The sequence below is a fragment of the Notechis scutatus genome, chromosome 2, assembly GCF_049901735.1.
Source record: "Notechis scutatus isolate UNSWTSFEM ecotype Mainland chromosome 2, rNotScu1.2, whole genome shotgun sequence".
Lineage (NCBI taxonomy): Eukaryota > Metazoa > Chordata > Lepidosauria > Squamata > Elapidae > Notechis > Notechis scutatus.
This window is the reverse complement of record NC_142010.1, coordinates 176,020,875-176,034,366: the sequence shown is the minus strand read 5'-3', so window position 1 is coordinate 176,034,366 and position 13,492 is coordinate 176,020,875. Positions and strand designations below refer to the sequence as shown.

The 13,492-nt window shown below is 37.1% G+C and overlaps 1 protein-coding gene across 2 annotated transcripts in view; it reads right to left on the bottom strand.

Annotated features, from left to right (window-relative positions):
* HOOK3 (hook microtubule tethering protein 3) overlaps positions 1-13,492 on the bottom strand; it is a 66,251-nt gene that overhangs the window by 8,796 nt on the left and 43,963 nt on the right. For both annotated transcript variants that reach the window (XM_026673005.2, XM_087957460.1), the window contains 6 exons: positions 11,666-11,735; positions 9,940-10,080; positions 8,874-8,961; positions 5,157-5,191; positions 3,234-3,316; positions 1,784-1,884 (listed from right to left, as the gene is read on the bottom strand). In XM_026673005.2, coding sequence (XP_026528790.1) covers positions 1,784-1,884; positions 3,234-3,316; positions 5,157-5,191; positions 8,874-8,961; positions 9,940-10,080; positions 11,666-11,735 — 518 coding nt within the window. The remainder of the gene's footprint in view (positions 1-1,783; positions 1,885-3,233; positions 3,317-5,156; positions 5,192-8,873; positions 8,962-9,939; positions 10,081-11,665; positions 11,736-13,492) is intronic.

Here is a 13,492-nt window from a genome sequence, read left to right as displayed (position 1 = left end):
CAGAAACATTGAAATGTGAATGTACCAGTTTTGAAAAGACATCCAATTTTTTGGTTAACAAACAGAGGTTTATGGACCAAACGGAATTAATTTTCAAACACAAGTTCTTTATCAATGCTGAATTGGAAGCAACTCAAAACCAAGCTATTCAAAATTTAGGTGTAGTTAGAACTACCAATAAAAATACCAATTTGCAGCGTTAGCAACAAACAAAATGTGAAAAGACTCTAAATCTTAATGGAGAACAACAAAGAAAAGAAACTTGAAGTTACTAAATAATTGCCAACTCTATTGGTTAATGAAGAACTAGTTGGGAAAATGAGCTGAATGAAAGAAGCCAAAGAATACATTTGTCAAAATTTTTAAAAAAATCAGCTAAAATAGAAACAAATATTAATGGAGCTGTCAAAAATATTCCAAATGAAACAATGACCCAAATCAACCAGCTGATGTATGCCATAGTCTATGTAACTACTCAAGAATTGGAACTTAAAATATGAAGGCATTAAGAAAGCAAATCCTAAATGGAAAATTTGTGTAGCATTGAAGAAAAAGAAAATTTGCAATGGTTTTGAGCAATTTGTAGAATCTGAGGCAAAGAAATTTGAAGAATAAAAAAATCAAAAATAGCCTGTGCATGTACAACCTGGAGAACAAAGAAATTGCAGAGACTGCAGAATAATTGAAACAAAGAATTGTGGCCATTGCTGAGATCAACTGATACAACAATCAAATAATCTAATTCCATCAAAATTTTCAGTTTAGGGCAATAAATTCTACAAAATTTTTGAAAATGGGAAAAATAGACTACAAATAATAAAAAAAAATGTGGCAAAGAAAATGCCTTGAATTTTAGACAAGTTTATGGGAAAACAACAGGAATCACAATAAGAATGCAACATGAATCAAGCAAGTTGAAAATGAAGTATCCATTATGGAAGTCATCAGGATAACTAAGGAAATGCCTTGTGAGCTAAGATAGAATGGCAAATGATGGCTGACCTATAATAATTCATCACAAAGTGAAATATGTTTTTTTCACAGTCTACCTTTACCATATACCCATTCTGGTTTTGCTGGCTCTCATGTTTTCTCACTCTCTTTTACAATGAATCTTCAAAGCCAAGTAATTCCATATTTGATTTAATTTATGCTTTTGGACCTGGCTTGCTGAAGATCTCCTGTTTAGAATTCTCACTAATCAAGCAGTAGAACATCCTGAGATAAATTCTACTCAATCCAGCAGTTGAAATTCTCATTGTTAAATGTGGCAGGTGAAAGGGAAGATACCTTTGAGGACCATTCCTTGTTCAGCCCTTACCAAAATTCACAAAAAAATACAAAGTTGTGCAGCAAATGGTGATAGAGGAACAGTTAAATAACAGAAGCTGGAAGTGACAGTTCATAAATAAATTATCTTGCCATTCAAGGATCAATATAATTATCTATCAATATCAATATAATTATATTAATAACAAATTGGGCTCTATTCATTCACCAATTTCTCATGGTAGTCAACATATTGGGATTAGAAGTTCTATTTTTTTTATACATATATTAAATACAGACACAAGCATAAACACACATTTATATCTATCTAGTCATCTTGGGTTTTAATTATTTTGAAAATAGGTTTAAATGAAATAATAAGACAATGTAATATAAAGCAGGGAAAGCTGCAGTTCAGAGGCTAATTATTAGCTAACCTATATTATGTTAGCATCATTTGACTCTGTCAAAGTTGTAGAGGGAGGACAATGTTAGCGAAACATGAAATACTTACACTTTTAGCTTTTTCCAAATATTTTTTGTATCGTTCTTCCATTATCTTCATTTCGTCTTCTTTTTTACACAAAGCTCCTTGCAATTCTTCTATTTTGAGTGCTTTATTTGGAGAAAATATTACATTTTAGAATAGTGCAAAGGTTTAAGAGTTTTGAGATGTTAGACATACTGAACAGCAGATTATAAATCAGATAAAATACAATGAAGAAACTTAAACATTAGAATATATATTTGTAACTACAAGGAATTCTAAAAACCGGGTGAAACCCAACTGGAGGTAGATAATTACCCATTTCTGTAGAAGTGGATGGCATCTACATTAAGCAAATATGTGTGTGGCAGCCTTGCCTTACAACCAAAGCCATATTTACAGTGAATGCATAAAGGTAATCCTTGACTTAAAACCACCACTGGGACCAGAATTTCCACTGTAATTCAATACAGTTGTAAAGTGAGTTGTCACATTACTAGACCCAATTTTACCATCATTTTTGACATTGTTATCATGCAAAACCTGACTCTGCGTACTGGCTGAGAAAGTCACAAATCATGCTCATGTAACAAGACATTGCCATTGTTGTAAATGTGAGCCAGTTGCTAAGTGCCCGAACTGAGATCAGATGACATCTGAGGTAATGCTTTCAAGGGTGGACCATAAACCACTTTTTCCAAGGCTGTCATAACTTCAAACCATTATTAAATGAATGGTTGTAAGTAATGTTCAAAAATCTACTTTGAGAATTGCCCAAGAGCAACCATAGAGATAGTCTTTGACCTACGACCATAACTGAACTCAAATTTTATGTTGCTAAGCAGGACAATTTTTGAGTTTTGCCCCATTTTACAATCTTTCTTGTCACAGTTGTTAAGTGAATCACTGCAGTTGTTAAGTGAATCTGGCTTCCCCAATGACTTTGCTTATCAGAAGGTCGCAAAAGGTGATCATATGACCCCGGGACACTGCAACCGTCATAAATACATGCCAGTTACCAAGCATCCAAACTGTGATGCTTGTAACCATAGGGCTGCTGCAATGGTCATAAGTGTCAAAAATGGTCATAAGTCACTTTTTTTAGTGACACTGTTAACTTTGAAAGGTCACTAAATGAATGGTTGTAAGTTAAGTATTATAATTTCCAAAGGAGTCTCTACGTATTGCAGGATGTTAAAAGAAGAAAACAGAGACGTTTAATGTATATTTCATTTCTGCTATTGAGTGAATTACATTCAATGCATGTGCTACTCTATGACCCCAATAATAAAGGAACAATTAACCAAGTTTTATTTCTTTAACAATAATAAATACTACATAGAAACTAGCTGAAACATTAAGTCTTAGAATAAGAGCTGTGTATTCACAGCTTTGGGGGAATATAAGCAAATATCTTTGAGCTTTAAAAAAAAAATCAGTTGCAATGAAATCATTTGAAATAAAAAGAACTACTCACAACTATTGTTATAACGGGGTTCTAAATCTTCAATGATTTCCCGTTTCTTCTGAAGCTCATTATTAGCTTCATGCAGCTTTACTCTGCAAAAAAGAAAAGCATCTGCGCATAAAACAACCGCTGTGTCACTCTTGATTGGATTAACATTAAAGAGAGAAGAAATTAAGATACTATTAATTGTGGATTTCCACAAAGAAATAGAGTTTTGTCAGAAACTAGTATTAGCTACTAGTTATGTTTGTTCTGATTTTTGCTTTGGGCCACTGAGGATCCTCAGAATTAGGTGAAATGAAGGAAGAAGTAATGAAAGGAAAGAGACAAGGGAATGTGAACTTTAGAGACTGTGGATGTGGCTACAGATGATTTATGCCGGGTCTGAGAATGTTAAATGAAAAAAGATGTTGAGAAAGATGAAAAGTGGACGAACCAGGACCACGCCTAGTTCCGTTTCTGTTGATAAGCCTATGAGGAAGAAATTCTGTCCTTGGGAACCAACAAATGGTTGAAAGAGAATTCAGTAAGAAGGCTGCAAGCCATCATCATTAGCAGGGGAGCAAGAGGTCAATGGTGGAGGGAAGAGATAAGGCAACAATCAGCTCTGCACACAGAGATCCCTAAAGAGCTGTTTTGGGGTACCCAGGAAATTGCTGGGTTATCTTTGGAAGGCAAGGAAATTTTGGAGAGAGGCCCTGGGTAGGCTACTGCAGGAGAAGAGAAACCTGCATTTTCATTCAGGTCTCTTCTTCTAAGGTTTTCAACATTGTTTAGTATGGCTCCTAATAAGGTGCCCTAGTCCAATTATGACATTCAATCATGATGGCTGTAAGGACACTCAGGGTTTCATTAGATCTGCTAATCTCTCTTAGCCATTTATCTGATATGTATTAGCAATTAATCCGGTAGATAAATTTCTATCCATATATATGGTTGCATACTTGTATGGCTTGGAACTTTATTCCACAACCATAAAAAAATAAAGGTTTGTATATACAAGTATAGTATACTAAAGTACCATATACAAATATGTTAAGGCTATATACACACAGAGGGATAATAAATACTGTTAACAAACCTCGTCATTAAATGTCAAAACATTAATAGCTCTTCATTAGAAATCCCCTTTCTGTTAAGAGGTAGAAGTTATCAATATCATGCCAATAAATTAATTGAACTGAAAAGTCTTTGAATATTAGTAGCTCAGTCAGTACTTATGTTGTTGGTTTGAGTTCCAAGCTTGGCCATTTGGTTGCAAATGTTTCGTCCCATTTGAGGAGACATGAATGGGGACAAAACGTTTGCAACCAAATGGCCAAGCTCGGAGCTCAAACCAACAACATAATTACGGTAATAAAATTGTAAGTCCATCTGCCCCAGAACTAAAGTAGCTTATTAACTAATTCCTGGCACCAGCAGGTGTGTTTAAGTATGGGGGAGGGGGAGGGGGAGAGTGAATGCACATAAACATATAAAAGCTCACACACACTTTATCCCACACCAATCCCATATATACACAACTCTCTTTCTTAACTAGCCAGTATGAGTTGACAACTTTGGCGATAACGTATTCACTTTCACTCCACTCACGACTGATTTCTTACAAAGATATTACTACTTTAAATTAATAATCGTATCCATTCTGCTTGCTTACTTATGTAATAAGAAAATTCCTACTTCAAACCATGATTTAAACATTTTATCAAATTATTATCAAATTATTTTATCAAATTATTGAACATTATTTCTGAGCCCTGCAAAATAATTTTATTAAACTAAGAACGCATGCTATATAGATTCGCACCAGGAGATAAGAGTCACAGAATTAGTACTAATAGACTTAACAATTTTAAATGATTCAATCCTAATTATTCTCCATAAAATAAACATATTTATTATGAAAACGGGAGGAATATTTTTATTACTTACAGATGCTCATCAAGTTTCTTTTTCAGAATGACTGACTATAAATGAAATAAAAAAGAATTACTTGAAACAAACAAAGCTGTATATTTTTATCAAATACTTTTAACTGAAGCATGATTGACATTCCTTATAGGGAAAAGAACTAGGCGGCCTAATTTCCTTCCTTATGTATTTACATGCAAATTCATGGTATTTATCTATCTCTTCGTATGCCAGAGCATCTAAAAGTAATTTATAATAAAAACAGCAGTACAAATAATTAAAAATACTTAAAACAATGCAAATAATATAAAGCAGTATTCTTTAAAAAAAAAATCCTTTAAAGATACAGAAAAAGACTTTTTTTTCTTTCCAACATTCAAATTGAGAAGGGTTGGATGAAAGAGTGAGCTCTGAATATGTTCCTACAGATTATTAAGTCAGGTGCTCCCCCCAAAAGGGGCATCAGTGCTGTCATAGAGAAGCCCCCCCCACACACACACACAATATTCAGCAGCTCTTGGTTTACAGAGCAAGGTCACGCCTGACGATTTCAGTGACTAACCCAGTCTAGTAACATGAAGGCAACTTGGGTCAAGTTATTGAGGGGTTAGTCTGTCATGACCAAAACCTTGAAAATAGTTCAACCACTAACTGACAGCCAATACAGCTGCTTCAAAAGAGCCATAATATGTGCATAGCTACAGGCGTCACTCAGCAACCTAGCTGATGCAACGTGTACCGAACAAAAGGGCAGACCCATGCAGAGGAGGACATTGCTATAATTTAAGTATGAAGTTACAAGCATGTGAATGAGTATGCCTGTGCAAGAAGAGGACATAATATGAATATCAGCGAAGAGCAATAACTCTAACCACAGAGGTCACCTGGATCTCCAGTGATAATGATAACTTTAGAAGCTCTTCTTTCTTTCTAAAGGAGTGAGACCCCATTTATAATAGATTAAATGCTCCAACTATGAATCAAGGAGCCACCCAATCCAAAACCTCCATCTTGTTCAGAATCAGTTTTATTTTACAGGTAGTCCTCGACTTATGACTGAAACTGAGCCCAAAGTTTCAGTTATTAAGCGAGACATTTGTTAAGTGAGTTTTGCCCCATTTCATGACCTTTCTTGCCACAGTTGTTAAGTGAATTATGGCAGTTGATAGGTTAGTAACACGGTTATTAAGTGAAGCTGGCTTCCCCATTGACTTTGCTTGTCAAAAGGTTGCAAAGGGCGATCACATGACCTTGGGACACAGCGACAGTCATAAGTATGAACCAGTTCCCAAGCATCTGAATTTTGATCATATGATCACAGGGATGCTACAAAGGTCATAAGTGTGAAATATGGTCATAAGTCACTTTTTTTCAGTACTGCTGCCAACTTTGAGCAGTCATTAAATGAACTGTTGTAAGTCAAGGACTACTTATACTAGCATTCATCTACTCTATTACCACATCCAGATACTGCTTCAGAATATGTACGATTTCTACAACAAGGAGACCGAATGTCATCAACACACTGTTGACATCTAGTTGTCCTCAGCAGTTGTCGTAGAGCTATTAAAAAGCGCTTGAGGACACAACAAAAGCTACCAGGCTGTAAAGGCAGTCACCCAATCTATGCCACCTTCTCTGAAATTATCCCTGCAAGTAGTTTAACACAGTGCCCTTAATCTTCAACTCACAGACATAATCCAGGAGCACATTGGGGTCAACAATGTCAAAAGCCACTAAGAGTTCGAGCAAAATCAACAAGAGTTATGTTTCCTTTATCTCTTTTCCAGAGACAGAGAAACACGACTGATTCGCTCCCGAAACCTATCTCCAGACTGAGATGAAAGAACTGTAAATATAATACAATTTAACAGCATTATAGCTGGGACTATAGGCTAAAATGTCTTTTGAAATTTTACAGAGGATGTTTTATGGATGAGACATACGTATTTCCATGGCTATTTTAAGTGCTCCGCATTTAAATCACCGGGAGTGCTTGGCAGATTTGGTAAGAATCAATCCAACAAACTCAACGATGTATGTATTTGGGGTAGCTCACATATGACAACACCAAAGCCCTTTTCCATAGTATGAAAAACACAAGAGGAAAAATGTGCATGTATGATTCGTAATTATCTGATTACCTGCACTAGTATTTCACATCAATTCCTGTAGTATAAAGGAATTTTATACTGTATTAAACAATCTCAACTAAATATAAGGTCCGTGTCATTTTGAGAAATAATTTGAGGAAATCCCTAAAGGATTAAACTTTTAATTCAGGTGCAACCTCAGACATTTCCAATCATTTGTATACCTGTTTATAGGAAAACATGCCACAGACTTGTGTAGAAGCTGCCAGAAGGACAACACGTACAAAAATAATCAAACAACAAACAGATAGCACATAGCATGCAAAAAAGAATGAAAATCCTGTCCAATTAAATGTTCTTTTTTTAAAACATTTGAGTCACAAATGAGACTGATTCAGAGCAGGTTGAGATAAATAGGAAGCCATACTCACAATAGCCTTGTGCAGAAACCCATGCCAAGAGACAGAGGCGACAGTTTAGTACGAAGTGAACAGCAGCCAACAGAAGGAAACTATTTAGTATCTTTTTCTGAAGAATATACAGTTAAAGCAAGGCATTCTCACAGAGCATGCACATTATCTTCTCTTTCTGTGCTCTCTAAGGTTTCTTTCTCCTATCTCGTCCTCTAGAGAATTCTGAAAAACTATCACAAAGGGGTGTTAAGGGTAGGAGTGAGCGTTCGTACTCAAAGCAGATGCTACAAGAAACAAGGTAACTTTATGAAAATACGAACTCAAACAGAGAATAGTAAAAAAGGGATTATGATAATCCCAACCTTTTTCTTTTTTTTTTTTTTTGCATGGACAAGTTTTGGATGCAATATGTAGTAACAGTCTGCTGAATGTAACCAAGGATAGTCTATGATGGGGGACCGACAAAATGCTTACAATATATTTTATCCAAAACATCAGGTTCTTATTTGCATAATAAGTTAGTTTTTAAAATGATGATTATTTCAGTAATGATCAGTCGTACAATGTACAAAAATAAAACGGCTTGTTCACAAAATTAAAGGGGAGGCCATTGGGAGCCTCAGCACTTATGGTATAGTCTTGTGCTGTGAACATATTGAGCCATTTATCAGTTTCCTTTGCTCTGATGCGTTTATCATTCTTGGAAGGGAAAATAGCACCCTCATGTTATCATGGCTCCAATGCTGCAAATCAATGTTGGATTACATTGATATATGTTGCCAGTAAGTCAGAAAAGGAATCTTTATATCAAGAAAATTATTAGCTACCCAGAAAGCTGTAATTTTTACTGCTGCCACCTGTCCTGTATAGGTTTAAAGCTGGACGCCACTCGAGTCTCTAGCTGGAAATATCTACTCCAATCCCATCCCATCTCATCCCAGCTGTTCCTTTGACTATCCCATCAGATTTCTGACAGAGACCTGAATGCAAATGTTAGACTTTTTTTTTAACCACCAGTTTTCCTTTTGAAATTATCAACTGGATTTCATTAAAACGGTAGGGGGACAGGAGGTAGGCAGTTCATCAATTAAAAAGCGTAGAAATAGAAAATGACATTACTTTATCTTTATATACAAAGGTAATGAAATTTGTCAGAAAAATTAATAAGATTAGCAGCAAAATAGGGGGCACTAGAAATTTAGGGCCATGTATTTTTATATCTTTTCACTTACATCTTCAGCTTTTGATCCTTGCTCCTGCAAAGACTTCTGTAATTCTTCAGCCTGAGATTGCACTTCAATCAATCTCTGGTTTACAAGCCTAGAAATAGGAAACGAGATTTAACTTTTAAGTAGCAATGAAGGGTTTGTTGTTCTAAAAGAATCATCAAGGATCTTGTGGGTGTTTAGAAATATTTGTGGAAATAATGGCCTCAAGCTTTTATTTTCTTATTAGCACATTCTACTGTCCTTCAAATGAATCAATAGCACTAAGTCTCTTCCTCATCAATGAAGTCACAAATATGTATTAAGCAAATCGCAGACTGTGAAATATAGTGGGTTTTTTTTTTTAATGAAGTTGATTAGTTTGCTGCCATGGGCTCCATGCTACTTCTCATTCTCATTTTTCCAACATCTCGAGCAGTTCAAGATCATACTGCTAAAATACTGCCAAACTATTGATGTTTTTCAATGCAATTTCTTGAGTTCTTCAAATGGAACCAGCACAAAACTGGGTACATATAGTCGTCTTATTTTTCTCTTCTTCTTTACTTCCTCTTTTACTGCTTTGGATGTCTAGGGAGATACAAAGTTCTGGTTCTTGCTCTTCTGACGGCCTCGAAGTCTTTCAAACTACAAGCCCATGTCTATATTGTGACAGTGGTAACAGGGCAAAGTAAGGGATTGCTAGGAGTGGGCGAAATATGGCGTGGCCTTGTATCACAGGTCCGTTATGGTAGCCATGAAGGCCATCCTGGGTCAACTTGAAGCATCCTTGCTAAAGGGGCTCTGGTGAAGTTGCGACAGGCCCAGTAAAACTGCAATGGATAATATATTGCTGCAGAAATTATAACAAGGTACATATAGCAAAGCCTCCATTAGGCTTAACACATCTTTTGAATAAGAAACTTTCTGACCCTCACTCTGGTATTACCTCATCACTCCAATACATCCTTGAAGTCTTCAGACATTAATGCAGTCCCAGCTAAAAAATGTTGTTTTTATCTTTAAAGTAGAAGCAAGTGGTTCCAATCCACTTCCACCCCACTAGTCTAAGAGAAAAACAGCACCTTCTTACCTGTTCTCTGTTTCTAATTCATTCGTTCTCAGATTGGCATCATCCAAGAGACTCTGTAGCAAAGCAATCCTCTCATTGTCAGACCCCTCCTGGTTAAGTTTTAGCACTTTATTTTCATGTTGAAGGCGAATAAGCTTTTCCCTTGAGAAACAAAGCAGGACTAATGAAATAGTGTCACTCTCTGGGAAAGATTCATACCATCACTATAGAAAGTATGCATTGTGAAGTAATCATCCTACATTAATTGGACAGCATCAATCTACTTTGGATCATTTTTCTCAATAAATAAACAATTTAATTTTAGGCCTTGTGTTAGATCATACGTATGCAGAAATAATGAAAAAATCAAAGAGTCACAAACTTTTAGCCCCTTCCCGCTATAGCTTAATCTAGTTGACATCATTGCTGTACTTCTCCAGTCTTATTATCCTTGCAAATTTGCTTCCATCATATCTACGCACTACTTCATATACTATCTGTGTTATCTCTTCTCTTTTTCAAGATCTCATTAGTTCCACCCATCCATGTTCTTCCCTTTTCACTCTTTCTCTATAACCAAACCTAGATTATCTTTCAAATTAATTTTCTCACATGCTCACTCCTGAGGCAAAAAATAGCTTGTCAGAAATTCTCATCACCCTTGCATTCTTCACTAAACCAATCTTTAACCATAAAACAATTTTTCACTATAAACGATCGCATCAATTATGGTTTTAGATTCATTCCTTTTCAATTTGCATAGGTAGTCTTTGTTTAGCAACTGCAATGATCATTCATAGTTACAATGGTGATGAAAAAGTAACCTTAGGACCAAACTTCTCATTTACAACCTTCAAAGATGTGTAAAGCAAAGGAAAGCTTAAGTAAGTTCTAATTATCAGCCAGTTTCATTTAATGTCCATGCTGTTTAAGGACCAATTTTCCGATATCAACTGTCGTGACTAAATGAGGATTTCCTATATGCATCAACAGTACATTCCCATTCTTGTACTCTCTCTTCTCATTTCCATTCATCCACTCCTGTCAACTAACAGAATTTTCCCCCTGCTTTTCTTCAAAAAGCTGTTCAATTTTTGTACAACTTATCTAATTCATACTTTTAAAGCCGCAGAAATAAAGATATTTATTTTCTCACTAGCTCCAGTTTAACATGAATTAATAATTTTATTGATATATTTTATAAACTATCTCTAATCCCATAAAGTTAAGAAACATACTTTTAATACTAGCTTGATTCAATTACTCCAATATATCCATTTAAGTGCATCAGGGAGCTCCAGAGAAGAATACAAAGTATAACAGAAACTGAACAAATTCAATGAGTGAGGTTACAGTAAATATCAATTTTGGTCTATTTTATGCAAATCTGCTCACATAAAATAGACCATATAATTCCCCATCTCCTTTTATTCAACAGGATCTTCAATAGAATAGTTTAGTAGAGAGAATGCATTTTTATTAAAATGAAAAGAGGAGAAGAGATAAAAGTACATTCACAATTCTTGTGAAATTCAAGGAAGGATTAAATTGATTCAGGCCTACTACAGATTTACTTTTCAAATATTTGCCTGAGGAAGATTAAACCCATTTTCAGTCAATTTAAAGGGAGATCAAATTTTAAACTGGGCAAGATCAGTAAGAACTATTAATCTTAGTCCTAATAAAATGTTAGTAATATATGAAATTAAATGTGTGATCATACAAAAATATTTTATGTTTATCTTACTTTATTTCTGGAGTAATAATTTCTGTTGCCAAACTGTCAGAAGATTCTTGACCTTCCAAAGGTAATAATCCTTTTTAGGGAATGGAGAAGAAAGAAAATATTAAACAGGATAGAATAGTAAATGAAAAGGTAAAAAATTTTTTTCAATTTAATTCTCCTGTCCAAACCCAATAAATATTTAAGCATGCAATTCAAAGTAAAAAAATAGCAAAACATGAGACAAAGTGTAAATACTTCTCCACACTAATTGCATCTGCAGATAACTGCCCAGTGACCCTCTTTAAAGTGAGCTGTCTCCTCTTAGGGAAGGAGGAGATTGAGATCCACCTGAAGGGGCACGCTGAGGAATTTGCAGATTTTCAGGAAGACAAAATTGTTCGACTTCGTTCCCAGTTAGATGCCAGCGTGGTTGCTGATCCGGTGGAAGCTTCTGAGCTTGCTCTGTTATCTGGGAACGGTTCGACCTTGTTGCTCCTGACGAAGTGGACAGGATCCTAGGGAGTATGCATGTGAGCACCTGTATTTTAGACCCATGTCCCTCCTGGCTTGTGAAAGCTTCCCAGGAGGTGACAGGCGGGTGGACTCTGGCAGTGATTAATGTTTCTCTACAGGAGGGGACGGTGCCCCAGCACTTTAAGGAGGCTGTGGTCCGCCCTCTTCTTAAGAAGCCATTGCTGGACTCCACCCGATTGGATAATTTCCGACCTGTCTCCAATCTTCCCTTTTTGGGGAAGGTTGTTGAGAAGGTGGTCGTGCAGCAGCTCCAGAGGTTTCTGGATGAAACGGATTATCTCGACCCCTACCAGTCAGGATTCAGGCCTGGATTTGGGACAGAAACAGCATTGGTTGCACTTTTGGATGATCTCTGGCGGGAGCGGGATGGGGGCAGTGCATCCATCCTTGCTCTACTTGACCTCTCGGCGGCTTTTGATACCATTGACCATGGGATTCTCCTGGGACGACTTCAGGGGATGGGAGTGGGAGGCCTTGTGCTGTCTTGGTTCACTTCCTTCCTCTGCGGCCGCTCTCAGTTAGTGTTGATAGGAGGGGAGAGATCCAACCCTCACCCACTGCTTTATGGGGTTCCACAGGGCTCGGCACTTTCTCTGCTCCTGTTCAACATTTATATGAAACTGCTGGGTGAGATCATCCGTCACCATGGACTGAGGTATCACCAATATGCTGATGATACTCAGCTGTATGTCTCGGCCCATGGTGAGTTAAGTGTTGTTGTGTCCTCCCTCTCGCAATGCCTGGAGGCTGTTAGGGGCTGGATGGGGAGCAAACTAAACCCATGCAAGACCGAGTGGCTCTGGGTCTGGGGTGCATTGGTTCAGGGAAAATTGCCACCTTTAGTCTTGGATGGGGTGGCACTACCCCAAACAGACCCTGTGCGTAATCTGGGGGTTCTCCTGGACTCACAACTCCTGTTTGAAGAGCAGGTGGCGGTCGTGGCCAGGAGGGCCTTTGCGCAACTGCGGGTTGTGCACCAGTTACGCCCTTTCCTGGATCAGCGGTCCCTACTCACAATCACTTATGCTCTGGTCACTTCCCATTTTGATTATTGCAACATGCCCTACATGGGGCTGCCCTTGAAGAGCATCCGGAAGCTCCAGTTGGTGCAAAATGCAGCGGCCCACATGGTTTTATGCAGACCCCGGTGTGCACATGTATCCCCTCTCCTTCAGGAGCTGCATTGGCTGCGAATTTGCTTCCGGGTGCAATTCAAGGTGCTGGTTGTCACCTTTAAAGCCCTTCATGGCTTGGGTCTGTGTTATCTGAGGAAACATCTCTTGCCAGTGACATCTACCTGACCCATTAGAGCGA